This window comes from Malurus melanocephalus, unplaced genomic scaffold, assembly GCF_030028575.1.
Source record: "Malurus melanocephalus ecotype Western Australia unplaced genomic scaffold, MMel_1.1 scaffold_40, whole genome shotgun sequence".
NCBI classification, from domain to species: Eukaryota; Metazoa; Chordata; class Aves; order Passeriformes; family Maluridae; genus Malurus; species Malurus melanocephalus.
Genome location: NW_026623272.1, coordinates 619,135 through 636,448, shown reverse-complemented (window position 1 = coordinate 636,448; position 17,314 = coordinate 619,135). Strand labels below are relative to the sequence as shown.

General features: G+C 40.1%; 2 protein-coding genes across 6 annotated transcripts; one reads left to right on the top strand and one right to left on the bottom strand.

Moving 5' to 3' along the window:
- Positions 1 to 266: 266 nt before the first annotated feature.
- On the bottom strand, positions 267 to 13,106 carry HSDL1 (hydroxysteroid dehydrogenase like 1). 5 transcript variants are annotated; one of them, XM_057364580.1, is made up of 5 exons: positions 12,963 to 13,106; positions 4,613 to 4,845; positions 3,542 to 3,987; positions 1,389 to 1,616; positions 267 to 555 (listed from the first exon to the last, which is right to left on the bottom strand). In XM_057364580.1, exons 1-5 carry the CDS (start codon positions 13,052 to 13,054, stop codon positions 454 to 456), a joined length of 1,101 nt encoding a protein of 366 aa, XP_057220563.1. In that variant the 5' UTR covers positions 13,055 to 13,106; the 3' UTR covers positions 267 to 453. The 5 variants fall into 5 exon arrangements, with proteins under 5 accessions (XP_057220563.1, XP_057220567.1, XP_057220564.1 ...); XM_057364584.1 differs by lacking the exon at positions 12,963 to 13,106 and adding an exon at positions 10,191 to 10,339; XM_057364581.1 differs by lacking the exon at positions 12,963 to 13,106 and adding an exon at positions 5,659 to 5,725.
- Positions 5,779 to 16,242, top strand: DNAAF1 (dynein axonemal assembly factor 1). Its single transcript, XM_057364579.1, has 12 exons — positions 5,779 to 6,039; positions 6,891 to 7,026; positions 7,879 to 7,970; positions 8,327 to 8,548; positions 9,254 to 9,420; positions 9,672 to 9,793; positions 10,329 to 10,513; positions 10,975 to 11,232; positions 11,833 to 11,942; positions 14,265 to 14,333; positions 15,449 to 15,794; positions 16,082 to 16,242. The coding sequence occupies exons 1-12, from the start codon at positions 5,910 to 5,912 to the stop codon at positions 16,168 to 16,170; spliced, it is 1,926 nt and encodes a 641-aa protein (XP_057220562.1). The 5' UTR covers positions 5,779 to 5,909; the 3' UTR covers positions 16,171 to 16,242.
- The last annotated feature ends 1,072 nt before the right edge of the window (positions 16,243 to 17,314 follow it).

Below are 17,314 nucleotides of genomic sequence, written 5' to 3'. Positions count from 1 at the left end.
AGACCCCTGTCATGGGTATCTGGCCCTGATACTTTACCCCATCTTCTCCACAACTTCTCACTTGTCATTTAGAATGCTTGATTTTTTGGGGGTCCTGTTTCTGATGGATTTGGAGAAGTCTTAAATTCTGTCAACTTTATAAATGGACATCATGTAGCACTATGTGAGAGATGATCACTTATTGTCAGAAAAAAAAACCTGTACCAGCTCCTGCCCAGTTATCTCAATGAGGAAGGTAACAGAAATTAACATCAAGAAGATCAGCATTTTGTCATAAAGGAAAGCAGCACAGGAGCTATTTAATACAAGGATATAGAGAGGATCCACACTTTGGCTGTCGAGGTAAGGTAGCTTGTTTAACAAGGTATGGATAAGTTACAGTAAGTTCTCCAAGGTTCATTACGCATTTCTGGAGCACTGATCAGAACCATCACGTGGGACAACAAGCTACTCCTATTTCGCTTTGGCTCTCAAAGCTTGCTTGCGTAGAGCTCTGCTCATATTCAGTGAAAACCATGCCCATATCCATTCAGGCAGGCAGTTAGCCAGTGTGAGCTGTGGAGAGGCAGGGGGAGACAACAGGAAAAAATGAAGAGAAGGGACGGATTAAGATAGATTCCATTAAAGTAAACAAACAGTTTCTCAAATCACTACTAAAGCAAGGCAAAAAGTGCTTGAATATCATCAACTAAGCCTTAAATTCAACCTCTTATAAGTACATATATTTAGCTGTTTCTGAAGTAGCACCCACAGCTGATCAGTTAAGTTCCTCAAATAAATCCTGAATTCTGTTTTGGTCAAGTTCACAACAGCAGTTCTGTCCACTTCCTTTAATTGCCACATCTTGCCAGAATCCATCCCACCTCTTTTATTCCTTTTGGATTAATCCCCATTTGTTCATTTCCATCTACTCAACCCAATGCCATAGGAAGCCACAAAGCAGGATACATGAGATGTGACCAACGTGCCTAAAACAGTCTGCCCCCAGAAATGAAAACGCTAACAAATGGGAGGACTTGCTTCCAGRTAGCTTAGAACAAAAATATGGGGTTTTTTTCCTGCTATTATTCCATCCTCCCTACCCACTCTTCCCAAAGCAGAAATACGCTCAAGAAATTAAGACTGAAAAAAGCTATTTCTATTTACAAAAGGCAATGAAACACTGGCCCAGTCAGCAACACCCCAAGTGAAATGAGATACTACGTGCTTTTCAATAAAAAAGTTGTCTCTTTCCCATTTTTGCTGCACATTAAAGGGGGAATTGGATTCCTTCTCTGATCTTAAAAATAAGCATGCCCAAGCATACATTTCTAAAACAGATTCCTAAGAAAGTAAAAAGCTGGTTTACTTCTACTGACAACATTAAATAGTTTAATGAATTCCATTACCTGTATTGCATGCTTCCAGTGACCAGTGGTCCTTATGGATAAACCAAGAGTAGAAACAGCTTGACTTGCATATTCTTCAGCAGTAGGAAGAATGATAGATCTCTTTTTTATAGTGTCACTGAATGCTATCARATTTGTTCTAGTTACAAATGGCACTAGACTCTGAATAAAAATTCCTTTAGAGGCATATTCATAATGTARCGATCTACTGAAATAGTCCATGTAGCTCTAGAAAGACAAAAGCAGAAAGAGTTCTTTTTTCTTCTTTTTTTTTAAACAATGAAATCTCAGGGAAGGGTTTTATTAAAATTACAGAGGAGTTGTAACATATTTTATACACCAGCTCAATAAATAAAAAGCTAATAAATAGTAAAAAATGTTAATTACTGACATATTATCAACATTTSTCTGTGTTGTTATTTACTATAAACCTGACATAGTACAGTAACTTGCAGGACAAAGTGACTGCTTAACACRATCTGCCAATTTCTGCTTAAAAATAATACAAAAACATTTATTTCATTTAAAACAAATACCTTGTTTGTTCTGGGGGCATTGCAAGGACACTTTACAGCCAGCTCTACCTAGCACTGTCAGAAGGAGAAAATAAAGTCCCATTCTTTAGTACCTTTACAGATGAATTTTGCATTCAACTGTCTTCTCCAAAGGCCAGGTTAGTTATTTCTGGCACTTCCTTATGCAAAATTATTCATTTGTTTATGTGTATCTGCATTATCTTCTTCAGCTCATTTTACTTATACAGAGTAACAAAAAAGCTCAAGCCTGCTAACTGGGACTGCTGGAATTAGACTGAAAAATTAGCCTGGCTCAGTCTTATCAGAGCAACAATGCAGATTCCTTCCCTGCTGAAGCTACTGCTGTGCCACACAGCCAGTATTCCCTGGGAAAGAGTATTTTAGACTCAGCTTGTGAGCAGATAGCTTGTTGCTTCCAAACAGCCTGGCAAAAGGTTTTCCCAACAGTTTGTTGGGAAAGCATCTTGGAGAAATGCTCTTACAGCTCCTTCAGGAAAACTAAAGCACTTCAAACACCATGCACTGTTATTTAATGCACAAAGAGGCTTAGGATGTTACAGCAACTTGTTCTCATTTCACTGTTCTGAGACCAGGCTTAAAGCTGGATTGCTGATTTAGAATTTGGATTATGTCAGCTAAATGAAGAAACTTCAGCATATTTGTGTTTCTTCTTTTTCATTCAAGCCTTTTAATTGTTTTAATTCAAAATGCAGTTCTACACACACTTAGCATAATCAAAGGGGCAGATAATCTGCACAGAAAACAGTAATCTTAAGCCAGTTTCCATACTGGACAAAGTGTACAAAGACTTTTATACCTTGGGGTAGTAAGAGCTGGTTTTGCTCCAGGCCAAAGGAAATACTCAAAGAGCTATGTCAGGAGGAAGGCTACAGCAGAGGGAACCCACGGGCATCTGGGAGCAGTAACCACTTGTGTTTAGACACTGGGTCTAGCTGATCCTTCCACGATCTCAGCTGCTTTTGTGGATTCAGCAGCATGTCATACAGTGTAACTCCACCATCACCATGAGCATCCAGCATCAMCCAGCTGTCCCATCCCGTTCATTACCAGCTGGACTTCCTCAGGAAGGACAATTATGGGGGAGTTCCTGTCACTTGTCCCCAAATATGGCACAACACTGCTTGGTGTTACATGAAGCAGTGGCTTGATTTGGCCACACTCTTTGTCACAGTGGTGGCTTGAGCCCGAAGATAGCCCTTTTTGCTACCAAATACTGGTACGCAAGAGGCTTGAAGTATGTACACAGTTCAGCTGAAGAAGAGAGAGATGAAATTCTGGACCCTTTTAACAGGTGCCACAGAACTGCCTCTCTGCTCTGTGCATCTGAGAAAGGCAACATTTCTCTTAGAATGACTGTTATGCCACAGCTCACAGAAAATCCAAGAGCAATGACTTGGATTCCAAGTCCAGCATTGGTGAGTATGAAGAGTTTACTGTGTAATACATGTATCATTCACTTCCAATATTCAAACAAATCCCTAGAAAACATTCAGGTATTTTGATATCCTTGCTGAACATGTTAAAAAACTCTCACAACACAACCAACCTATAATGTACTTTCGAGCGCATACCATTTAGAACTACATCCCAACTTACTTTAGAGGCTCCATAGACTGTCAACATCGGTGATGGCTGATAACAGACTGACGAAGCGAGGTTCACAATTGCCCCTTTCTTCTTCTTTACCATGCCTGGCAGCACGATATGCGTCATCATGGTAGTGGAAGCAATATTTACATGGATCAAGTCCCATAGCTTATCCTCGGACAGATTAGTAAAATAGTCTGTGTGGTCATAAAACATTCCTACATTATTCACCAAAATACCAATTTCTYTGTCTTTCAGAGCCTCCTTAATGGCTGGGTAAAGCTCACGACCCTTGCTGAAATCAGCTACTATTAAATCTGTTTCCACTTTATAGGTTTCAGATATGCTCCTGGATACAGCCTCCAGCTTCTCTTTGTTTCGGCTGATTAAGATGATGTTGACACCACGCTTTGCCAGTTCTTCAGCATAAGCCTTCCCAATGCCATCTGTGCCACCTGCAAGAGAAAAATGCAATAGAACATACAAGTTAAAAACAGAGCAACCCCAGCCTTCTACTTTCGACAGTTCTTTGAATTTTAGCTTTATTCTTTTTTTCTGAGATCATGCATCATTGAATATATTGAATACAAAGACACAACAGTAAAGACAACCCTGCCAAACACCTTCTGCAATTCCCTTCATRAAAGTTTTATATTTTCTATGACAAGAGAGAGCTCAAAGGAGAACCTTAATGAAAGGCAGGGATGTCAGAGATATAGGGCTCAAACCTTGCTGAAGAACTAGAGCACATATGAACATCTCATAGCAAAAAAAGGACCTTGTCTGCATCTCTGTCTATACTTACAGGTGTTCAAGATGTACCGTTTAAACGTGGGCAACAATTGCTGTGATTCTTTCTCAGCTGTCAGTCAATTCACTTATCTTGCCCATCTCCTGAGCAATTCATTTCTAAAGACAGTGAGCAACATCCACCGCTCAAGTAGATTAACCTGCAACCTGAGACAATACAGGCCCGAGCTTGTGACATAAAGCTCACCCAGCAGCACAAGCTACCAAGTTTCACAGTACTGGCACAACATGTTATATAAATTTAAGCAAATTCACCACTTCATCTCTTACCAGTGACCACAGCCCATCYTCCATACTTCTTGACAAGATCAACCTCCCCAGTCAGCCTTGGAATAACGTACAGCCTGAGCGCACTGTAAGTGTCCAACGCCAGAGACACACACTTTGTGAGTGTGTACCAAGCTCCCACAATAGCYAGGCCTTCTACGTAGAAACTGCAGGAGTAACTTATTTCTCTGTACAAGAGGGAGAATCGATCCACCGCAGCCATGGTGATGACAAGCCTGAAAAAAAAAGACACAGGCAATTACAACTGCCTCTTGGGCCATGCAAACWTTTCAGACTGTATGGATAACCTTCGAGATTCAGCATGTTACACTTTGAGTGCTGGTTTTGATGCAGAAAAGCCATAAGTCAGTCTCCTAAAATTTGGGAGTCACCTATCATCATCCTCACTGGTTTACGTACTGTTTAGATTTTTTTTAGGTTTCAGCTATTAATCAGTTATACTGCAACGACACTGATCCACAATTCCGTAAATAAAACAATTCAAGCAGAAGCTAAACAGGTGAAAACCAATTTTGGAAGATGAAAAACTACGTAAAAGAGAAGCAAGGATAACCAGCACGAGAAAGCTGAGATACAAAGAAACAACGGGCTCTTTCAAGGACAAAAAGCTACACGAGAAACAAAGCAAGCTCACACAGACTCAGTCCCCAGCGCTGGCAAAAGCACTGCATCTGCCACTGTCCTTGAACCACGGCACGCTGCAGCACATCAGGCACATCGCACACCGCGTTTGCTGTGTCTCACACGGCTTTCACTAGTTAATACATTTTCATAACAAGCACACACCCGTCCTCTCCTCGGCAGCACCTGATGCGCTGCCCGGCACCGCCACGGCCCGCCCGCCCCTCGCCCAGGGCGGGACACAGGGCTCCGGGCGCGCCCACCCGCGCAGTCCCAGCAAGCTCACCCGGCGCTTCGGCCCCTCACCCAGCCCCGGCCCTCAAAGACCCGGCCTGGGGCCCTCTCTCTGCCGGGCTGTGCCGGACGGAACCCACCCCCGCCGCGGCCCTGCCCCGCCGGTGCCTCACCCTCAGGGCCGGGCTGAGCTCCGCGCCGCCCGCGCTCACCGCCACCGCCTGCGCCGCGCGGGGCCGCCGGGAGCGGCCGCGGGGCCTTGTGGGCCTGCGCGCGCCGTCGCCATGGTCACGGCTGAAGCGGCTGAGGCGGCAGCCSGGGCTCGCGCTCCGCTCCGTCCCTCGCCTGCCGCCGACTAAAGCTGGGGACACTTTGACTGAAAAAGCCAGAGCGTAAATCCGATACCGGCTCGGGGGGTGTTAGAATGCAGGCGGTGCCCGCTGGAGACCCGGGCAGCGGCCGCGGAGGGGAGGTCCAGGCGCCTGAGGCTCCGCTGGTCGACACCGGGAGCGGAGGTGCCCGCACGGAGTGTGAGGGCAGCCCTGAGAGCACAGGTGAGCCCCTCCGGCTCGCCCGCCAGGACATAAAGTGCCCATCACGGCTGTTCATACTCGTATGGATGTAAATAACACTGTGTGCTTTCTCCCAGCAAAGTCACTGAAATCCTGACTTAACGGCGGCATACTCAGTTGCTGTCTTCCTGTGGCCTTTTTTCCTTTCCCTGTATTTCTTTACTTTCCTGTCGCTGGAGGAATATTTCTTCCAGTATTATAATCACACAGCTAGCCTGACCTCTAAATCACGGAGTGACAGCGTGGGTCGRGTGTGAGGRGACCMCRGCGGGTCATYGGTCCAACCTCCCYGCTCAAGCAGGGCCATCCCAGAGCACATGGCACAGGATTGCATCCAGATTCTTCTGTCCAGTAAGGGACATTTCACACCCTCTCTGGGCAAACAGTTCCAGTGCGTGCTCACTCACACAGTAAACAAGTTCTTATGTTCAGGAGGAACTTCTGAGCACGAGTTTCAGCCCATTGCCTCTTGTGTTACTCAACATGTCTGATGATTATGTTTTAATTGCAGTCATATTTAAGTAAGCTGGTACAATCATTTTGTTTGCACTTTCTCTTTAAATGTACAGACTACAAGTGCAAGTAGAAGGTCCAGRGCAAGTATCGGAAGAGAGAAATACTRAAATTRSAATTAATCAAAGGCAGYRTAAAGACACCTTCCAAGGATTGCARAAGGGTAGATTTGTAGAAGAGCTAGACTAATAGTGCTTGGGATGACTCTTCTTGAAATTAATATTCAAGTGCTCTTCAATATTTCTCTAAAGTAATTGGCAACATCTCACATTTTCCCCATCTTTGCTATTAAATTGCAACTCATTTTCTCATTTATGAAGCTGTTAAAACTGAAGAGAAAGAAGTCAACTGTATGTCCAAAGCAGATCAACAGAATGAGCAAAAATCAGGTACTGATGACAAGTCTGGAACCAGCTCATCCAGTCAAAAGAAAACAGAAAAGAGGGCCTCTGTAAGGTAATAGTGTTTGTGGATGTGTTTTATTTTAATTTTGGCATCATCAGGAGTTTAGCTATTCTTTGTGTTCATCTYAGTTCTGGAGAACAGTTTTGAAGATGAACTTGAGAATAAAGGATAGATGAGGTGCTAGTGATATTTCTGGTGTCTGTACAGATGTTTGTTGTTTATGGCCACAGYAGCAAATTACATTCTGACCACACTGTGTATTTAATTAATGTATCTGGAGAAAAATATGCAAATTCCTGTGGGAGTCATTTGCCAGTAGATTTAACTATTTCTCCACATCATTTCAGACGAGGCATTGTGTTAATTCCTAGTGGCATTCCCAGGAATTCCCAGCCAGCCAACAGCTGTATAACAAAACTTTCTTGAGTGCTATTTTGGAGTCAGAATTTCATTAAAATGTTGGGATGATAAATACTGATTTTTCTAGTCTGAGAAAAATGTTGCATTTTGGCTCTGCCACCAAAGGTCCTGTACCAAAGCAATAAGGAACAGGGGAAAGAATTGGAGAGGAARCTAACATTGGAACCAGAAGCTAACATAGAATCATGCTTCCCTTTTCCAAGAAGATGAACTTTCTAATTCCCTGCCCATTTTCCTATGAATTTCTCTGGGTTTTAGCAGGAGAGTCTGGTAACTCCTTTCGGAGGTAGAAATGAAAAGCCACACTAAAAAAACCCACTTCTTTATTTTTATTTGAATAATAATTTTGAAAGCTGTAGCTGTTTCTCTTGCATGAAAGAACTGTTAATTATGTTGCATTGGAATAGGTAARGAAACCAAAGATTTCAGAATGTGCACTGAAATACATTTTTTATTTTGCTTCTGCTTCCTGTACTRTTTTAGAATGACAAAAAAGATTCTGCTAGACATCTGTAAACAGCAGAAATTATACTGGACCCCACACTTAAATGATACACTTTACTTGCATTATAAAGGTAAGATGTGGACATGACTGTTTAGATTAATCATTCTAAGTAGCATTTTAGCAGATAACCTATTTCTTGGGTTACAGAAGTAAGTATCTAGTTATTCTTTTACAATTGTATATAATACTAGATGTGGGAAACAAAATGAGTCAATGTGAAGGTATGAAAGTAAACTGATGATACATCTAATTCACTTTGTGGAGCCATTCAAAGGATCAATAGAAATCAAGGGACATGTTTGTGAGACAGGAGCCTCTGAGAAATATCTTAAAATACTGGCCTGGGTAAATATATGTATTTTCTCTTCCAAAGACTCGTTTTCAGCCAATGCCATTTCAATTTAAAACATCTTTTTTTCTCTGCAGGATTTGACCGCCTGGAGAATCTTGAAGAATATACTGGACTAAAGTGTTTGTTCTTGCAATGCAATGGCTTAAGAAAAATTGAGAATTTGCATGCTCAGACAGAATTGCGTTSCCTCTACTTGCAAATCAATTTCATTGAGAAGATTGAAAACCTTGAACCCTTACAAAAGCTGGATTCCCTCAATATCAGTAACAACTACATTAAGACCATCGAGAATCTGTGTAAGAACTGCTGGCACAATGTGTTTTAACCTGTGGCAAGGCCATATTCCCTAAGCTCTGACTAAGCTTTTATTAATGGCACTAGTTTCAAGGGATTTTTTTTTGTGTAGAATTTTGCACAATATCCATGCCAAAGCACACAGGGCTTCTGTAGAGGAATCAAACCTGTGTTGAGAAACAGAAAATATGTGGGAGCTACCTTCACATTGATACCTAGGATAATTAATTTTTCCTCACTTCTTAATACCATCTCAATACTTATCAGTGTTGCAGACAGCTGACAAACCATTTTTCACCGTTTACAGTTAAGATGTGCTTTGGCAGTTGCAGACACAATTACCAAATCTTTTATATCTGCTAAAAGATTTATTCTGTCTTCAGCAGAAAATAAAACACAATTTCTCTACATTACTACTTGCATWCATTGGAGAATTTTGAAACACAAGCTTTTGTGTAAATGATTAGTTTGAAATATGAATTAAAAACAACCACCATCCTAAAACCAGGCAGCTATTTTTCCCTGGGGTGAAGAAAGCAACTTTGGAGGCCTAGCCAAAAAGTACATATAGCAGAAAAAAAAATTCAGAAAAAAGGTCCACATTCAGTATAAACAATTAATTTGACAATGCAGTTTTTCACTAGCTCAAAAAAACCCTCTGTGAAGCAACARCTCTTACCTATCATTGTGCTGTTCTTGTCTGGCAGCTTGCCTGAAAGTCCTGCAGACTCTGCAGATYGCTCACAATAAGTTACGGACGGTGGAAGACATCCAGCACTTGCAAGAATGCCCAAGTATTTCTGTTCTTGATCTTTCCCACAACAATCTAAGTGATCCAAGTATTGTAACTATTCTGGAGACCATGCCTAATCTGGTAAGCCAGAAAYAGCTGAGAATTTGTGTCATGTGTGGCTGAACCCCATTGTGACTTGGTTGGGTAGTTCAGTGCACAAGAGGTATCAGTCTAAAAGAAACGTTATGAAACATTATTTTGTTTCTTGTAGATCACCTGTAACACCCTGGATGTTTTATTAATTTCTTACTTTTGAAATGACAGGCAAAGTGCATATTCGGATTGGGAGTTTTTCTAATTAAATTTAAAAATAGTTTCCTTTGTTTCTCTAGCATGTGCTGAATTTGATGGGAAACGAGGTGATAAAGAAAATTACTAATTATAGAAAAACACTCACTGTTCGACTAAAACAACTGACATATCTGGATGACAGACCAGTTTTCCCAAAAGATAGGTAAGAAACACAGCCATCTTCTTTATACAGCAATAAAGGTCAAGTGCTAATGATCTCTCATCCATTGTTTGTCAATACTGTCATGGAAGGAAAAGAAAACTGACCAGTATAATTTATTGAAGGTAGGTGACTTTGAGGAGAAGACTACTGTACCACAAAGTTCTACATCTAGCATACCTAGAAAAAAAGGAATGTATTTTTTCACAAAATAACTCTTGAACAGAATTGTCTTGCACCAAGTTTGTAGACCAGAGGCAAATCCTGATTTCAACAGAAATGGAGCAARTGTCTGGAACAGCTGAGCCAAGATYAGACCAATCTCTAGTGGTGTGCTCATTAGCATTTGGATATCTCTTTTGTTTCAGTTCCAGATATAAGATGAGAAAAACATGCATACCTGTTGCATAAGGGATTGTCACTGCTATCTGCTTTTTTCTCTGCAGCTATTTTGTGCTGTTGCAAACTATTTTAAATTTCTCTCATTGCAAATGGGCTTTTATAGCTGTGTTACAGTGAGCTTTTGTGTTTTCATTAGAGCCTGTGCAGAAGCCTGGGCTGTTGGAGGGCTTGAAGCTGAAAAAGAAGAAAGGGAAAAATGGGAAACCAGAGAGAGAAAAAAAATCCAAGATAGCATTGATGCATTAGCAGCAATTAGGCAAAGAGCAGATGAAGAGAAGAGACGAAAGAGCATGGAAGGAGTTGCAACAGATATCCTTGAAGGTTTGTGCTTAGGGTTTTGGAAGATATCTGTCACCACTTCAATTTTGAATGTGCAGAGAAGTCTTTATCTGMTATGTATTTGGATTGACTAACAAGTAAAACTTTTTTTGCAAGCAGGTGTATTGCACAAAGGAGAAGGTAACCAGCACTTGTTGCTGATCCTTCGGAGTCCTCAAGCATATATTTAAATATGTAGTCACTTGTGAGTCTTAAGTGCCAGACAATTATTATTCAAGTGTTTTCTCTAGATGGTTCTTTTTTGCGGGGGAGCTTCTGTTTGCTGGGGAGTTGAGATGGGAAAACCCACAGGATTGCTGCAGATTTGGGAGGACTAATCATTCACAAATAGCTGCTCAAACAGAGTAGAAGTTTTTGCTGCATATTTTAGGCCAATGTAAGATATTTAAAATAAGCAATGGTAGATTAGCTCAGCAATTTTAATGAAATTGTTTCTTCTGTAGGAGCACCTGCAAATTCAAAAGATGGTGATGGAAATTCTAATACATCAGAGACTTCAAAGAAATCAGAAAAAGAAGCTCAAGAAAAGACTGAGAAATATAAAAAYGAAATTTTTGATGTTTGTGATGAAGTGGTAACACTTCCACCAAATAGAGGAGATAGCAGAGATTTCACATCTGGAAAAACTTCTGATGAAGCTCAAGAGGATGCACAGGAACCRGACTCCTACAAATGCACAAATTTCAACAGGGAGACCAATGGTAACGTACACAGTGAAGAACCAAACCAAACTGAGGATRCAGAGATGATGAGCCAAACTCTGTCTTAGTGTAGCACTGCCTCCGCTGTGCCTTAAGCCAACTGATCATTCCATTAGATTGCCACAGTGACTAGGTGAAATCAAGCAATACTGGGTAAAATATTCTTTAAATACAAGAAAATAATAAAATTCTRAAGGCTTAACCTTCAACTTCTGCAACTTAAAAGAGGAACTTCACTTCTCAAACCTGCCAGGTTATTGACAGGCCTGGAGAGTTTACAGACTTTCCTTGCTCCTGCATAAACTGTGCAGTCTGTCTGCCAACAGTAGCTGGTTGTCACTCTAGAGGTGGTTTTGTGCCTTCAAAAATGGGAGAATACTTTTATAGATTTGTGAACACATTATTGCAAAAAGCATATATTAATTTATGCAATATAAGAGAGACCCAGAATATCACAGGATGACAAAGTGCTGGATTCAGCTGTGAATTCTGTAGTGGTAGTCAGGTCCCCAGYAGTTTGGTTTTGCAGTGCTTGCTATTGAAAATCGACATTTTTTTATTCTATTAGTTCTCTGCARCTGACTATTGTTTATTCTTTAGATCTACCAGCACAGGAGGCAGCCACTGACAAGGTGATGATTCCTGAGAGGGGTGAATGTGCTGAAATTGAACAAGTCAAACTGGAGACACTGGAGAAACTTTACCTTGATGTATGTATTGGATTCAGACTCAAATGAAATATGCAATTGWAAATGTGAACTACTGCAGAAAAAGCATAGGGAAGAAATAGCAAACCCCTCACTGTAAATGTTATCTTGCAGTATTAGATATTATAAATTAATTCTCAARATGGAACTCTGATGTCTGTTTCCAAGGAAAGCAGAATGCACATTATTCAGATATTTAATAAGTGATTGAYATTTGTAGTATGTTCTTCATTATCTAAAATTTATATCTGATGCAACTTTTTAACATGTTTACCATATTTAACCATGAGTAGKACACAGATTCCACTGAAAAATACAACCTCACTTCAAAGAAAACCTGTTCAATATGTCCTAATTAGGACACTGYTGATGAACTGACAATGTCAGACTGTGATATAATCAGCAATGAAAACGTCTGAGCTTATGATTTCCCAGAGCACTTATTATACTCTTTGATATTTTATACTGCCATTGTTAATTACYGGCAGAAAAGCCTTATATCTTTGCCATGCTTTTAATTTCCCAGGAAAAAATTCCATGTTGTTATTGAAGGAGACTCAACCCACTGTTTCAGGAGAGGGTTTGCTGCTGCCACCTCCTGTTCAGCTATTTTTTAATAACAGATTTTAAAAAGATAGTGGAGAGAATGGGCAGCAATTCAAAGTATGCCAAATATTATTCTTAAAAGTAGATGTTGCATTATCTGAAATAAAGTTTTTAATACATAGTGATACTGTAGGAACCCACAATGTGAAGATCTCCTTGATTCGGTKTTTGTTTTTCCCTTGATGCTCTTTGGCACCACAGGAAGCTCCTCTGTACAAACTTTAAGGCAGTATAAAASTAAGTCTTAAGCCTAAATCCATGGAGTTTCTTTAGAGACATAAAAAGTCTCTTTTAATTGCACAGAAGAAAACCAAACCCAAATCACACACTAATGCACATTTCAATGTTTTACGCTACTCATTCTTCAATAACCTTTAGTAATAGAAAGAGCTTCTCCCAACAGCCTCCAGTACTTACCCTATTGCAGATATTCCGAGGACTCTTAGTGCTGACACAGCAGGGAATGSCTGGGAAGGTGTCGATGGTGAGAAGCTCTGGAGCAGTACCATTGTCCTTATTCATATCCTGASTCTGTAGGTGTCTCAGGAGTAATATAAGGGAGAAGAGTGGAGGAGGATTTGTAATAAGTGGTTATGACATCCCTTTGTCAAGCAGAAACAAGCTCATATTGCTGCACATGCCTTGGCAGTGTGAGAACCACATTCCCATGTACCTAAACTGGGCTAACTTTTAGAAAGTGATTTTAGTGTGGTCTGCAAATGCACCCTGATGATTGAAACAAGACTAAAAGCTCTTTCATCTCTCTATTGACATCAAACTCCACATAGTCTCAGATCCTAATTTCTACATTTGTAATGCTATTTTTATAAAACTGTGTGACTTCAGGACATGCTGCACTAGCTGMAGCCTTATCAGGAAGGAGAAATTTCCTTTCTTGATTTTAATTCTATAATAATCTTCACTGCACAAGACAGTGTACAAGAATAGAGATTCCTGATGCAGTCTGCTACAAAATCATTAAGTCATAAAATTACCTAAAAACAAAAGGAGCTGCTTATCCCAGTATTGACCTACACTGAAAAAAAAAAATGGCAACAAGGTATTAGTTTCTACCTGTGATTTTGCATACCTACCTTTTGCTTTCATGTCAGCAAATGACAGTTGTCTGAGATAATATTTTCTAGTGGAAAGCTGAAATTATTGGACCTGTCTGAGAAAAACAGTTCTCAGCAWGTTTGCAGTTCTGTATCCTTAATTATGAGGCATTATTCACATTAAAACATTGTTTTATTAGGTGTACTTAGGTTAACAGAGCTTACTGATACCCAGTTTCAGGAAGACTGCAAGTGTCGATCTGGCTCTTACCCATAAAATATGAGTTGCAGCTGGGATTAAGTCTACACAATAGATAGGAAGCAACTAAGAGAATAAAWGTTTGCTTTTAAAATCCTGTTAATGCCTTACTCTTTATCCCGTTTTCTTTTTTAATCACACAGCATAGTAGAAAACAGCATTCAGTCTGACATTAAGGTGATTRCTTGCCCATTTGCTATTTCTGGAGACAGCTGAATTTCCCCTTTCCCAGAGATGCTAAGAGCAAACTGTCCCTGTGAGAGGATGGCAGTGTGGTCCTGCTGGCTGTGGCCTCTTCTCCTGATGAGCTTTGCTTTGAAGAAGTTGTCCAGTGAGCCAGAGATGTTGTTTTTCATGGGTTACAGTAGCTCCTCCCACTAATTCATGATCTGTGGCTGTTTTCAGGAACTGCCTGATTTAGAGGATGTAGTTATAAGCGAGTTTCCCCCAGAAGAGGAAATCTTTGTTCAAAAGGTAASATTTTCATTAATTCCAGTAATGAAGCTCCCCTAAACACATTTACAAAYGTTTTGCAAAATAAGGATAATCTAAATTGCGAAATGCTGGTYTGAGAGACGCGATCAGTTATGTATTTACAAACTAAAATGGATTATTTTAGCAGTTCATATATACATGTAAATAATTTTTTAATCTGATTTTTTTTTATATTCATGTATTGCAAAAATAGAATAAAAACTTATGATCAGTAATGCAACAGTTACATAAGTTTAATTTCTTAATAGGATGTAGTGTTCTACTGACAATTAGTTTTTAAAATATATGTTACCAGTACTAATATGGTGCAAATTGCCTGCTGCTAAATGAAATCTGAATTTTCAACTGAAATCACAGAGAGATTGAAACTCCTCCTCTCCACTGCATGCCACTCCTTGTCCATCTTTTTAGTTTTGCTTTGCTCAAACTAATCTTTTAGGCACAAGCCTGTAAGCAGAAATAGAAGGGGAAAAAAAGAAGACAMCAAAGATTAAAAGCACAGTTTTGATTGTCATGCTGATCACAGAATCATACCGGTCTTGCTGGAGACAGAGGCTGGTACAGTACATGTTTTTACAAGTCTTTCCAATCTAATGCCAACTCTTCCTTCAGTCAGTGTAARGCATGGAATTGATTTGCTTTTTTGATCACAGACTCGTAACAGGGCGGCAAAATGTCTTGGCCAACAAAGCCTCCAATTAAAAGCAGGCAAGGAAAGAGGATTAGTGAAGGAGGATGTGTTAGCTGTGCTGCTCYGAAGCTACTCGGTTCTCAGCTGAACTCAGATGAAGATGTTGGTCAGGTTCCCTTGTTCAGAGTAAAGTATTAGAACAGAGTCCACACATTGCTGAAATATCTGCTCTTTTTATGAGCTRTTAATTAGTTTATGGTCAGTTCATTGCTGATGCCTGAGAAATTGCTAATCTAAGAGTCATGCACAAAGCAGCAGAGCTATGGGTGAAGCACACATTCCATATATTTTATGAGAACAGCCATTAAAGCTGACAACTGCTACATGAGTCCAAGAGATATTTACCCATCCTTTAGCTTTTATGTCTAAGAAAAGCTTTTCAATTATATTTCTACCTTTACAGCAGGACTGTCACCCAATGATTGAAATAATTTCTGAAGAGACAAATGACAGCAATTCTGCATTAGAGGAAAACAATAGAAGCTTGTTTGAGAATTCAGCAGAAGAGGTTCCAAGAGCAATTTTTTCAAATGTATGTCAGAACCATAAACAGAATGAAAAGGACCACTTAAGACCCCTTCTTGAAAGCCTCTTTACAGAGCCTGACAGTTCAGAAAGATGCTTGGAGATCAAAGATAAAGAGGCAGCCCCTATGAAACCCTTGATACAAGAGGTAATCACTGAGCCCAAGGATCATCTACTGTTGTCACCCGTCTGTCATCAACCAGATGACCCAAGGGAAGAGGATGGTAAGATTACAGTGAAATTATTAATCACTGAGAAAATGGGAATGGCACAGACACACTAAGGATTTGTTCAGCTCCTGTTGAAGGTTGTTAGTTAGAATTACCTCCTCCTTTTATTTATGTGGGAATCCTAATAAATTAGGAATTAAAATGTTTCCTCTTYTTTTACACAGGATTTCTTACTGAGTTTCATTTAAATGGTTTTAAAAAATTTGTCTCTGTGTTTCTATTTTCAGTATCAAAGACCATGAGTRAGTTTCATTTGCCTTTTGCCTTTGTGCTTTTAACAGGGAATGGCAGTGACAGAGAAGCACAGGGTGTGGCTGAGGTGGAAGGATGTCCTCAYAAAGAACAAGGTGACAAGGATGGTGAGAGTTGATTGAATTAATTACTTGGAACAAAGCCAGAAAATCTGGAGCACAGTGTCTGGCTGACTGCATGGAAATGTTCCCAAAATCCCAAAGCCAGCAATGGGATCATTAGTTTAAACTGACCTAACACTGTGATGTCAAAACTCACTGCCTGTGGCTCCAAGCTCCTCAGGGTAGCTGCCTGTTCACTACTTTGACGACTACTTTTTTGAGGTTAAATTCCAGTCTTGTGCTATTTGTGCCTTTGCATTCTTTTAGAAACACCCTAGTTAAATGTTTATATATTAGAATTTCTTTACAGTTGTAGTTTCAAGCACAATTCAATGTGTCTGTYATTTGAACTAAATAAAGGTTCTATTTGTAAACACATCTATTTTAACTTGGTGGTTTTTATTTCAAGTTCATAYCAGTGTATGTCAAAGCAGAGGGACTCCAATGGCAAATGGAGATTGCTTCTTGATGGGATATTTTACTGATCTAATATTCCTTGACATTATGATTGTTTATGCCAAAACAGATGCAGAAATAGCATCCGTTCACAGAAAATCTGATTTTACCTTTTAGGGCATCTGYAATGAAGCATACACTTGCATCTGCTGCTTTTACTGTTTTTCACTGAGATGTGCCTTAGGATCCGGATTTTGAGTATAACCATGTTTAGGTGAATGTCTTTTTTCATGTTTCTATACATCTCTAATAATTAGTAATAAATAGAATGAAACAGTTCTTGTCAGTGTGCACATTTAAAGAAATAAAATATTACTGTGGGCTTGTTGAAAAGATGCATTTCCTATTAGCTGGGTTTAGGTGCCATCTGGTGGCAAGAGAGCCAGAACTTCACAGTAACACAGAATAATTGTRAAATCCCTCAGAGAGGACAATACAATTGCTTTAAATTTCAGCCATTTTCCACCTTGCATGATTTAAAACATGCTGGTAAAAGCCATGGCCTCCAGGATAGGGCAGGGGTAAGCCAAGGGCCTGTGGAGAACAGGGTTACCCGAAAGCACCAGCACAGGAATCTGCTCTTCAGAAAGCTGCAAATGCTGTCACCAACCTGTATGAGCTCCATCCTAAAAAAGCAGCTGCTTCCTTTCCTGACAGAAAGCTCTGCCAAGGCCTCCCCCTCTTTTTGAGGACTTTGGGGTTTGC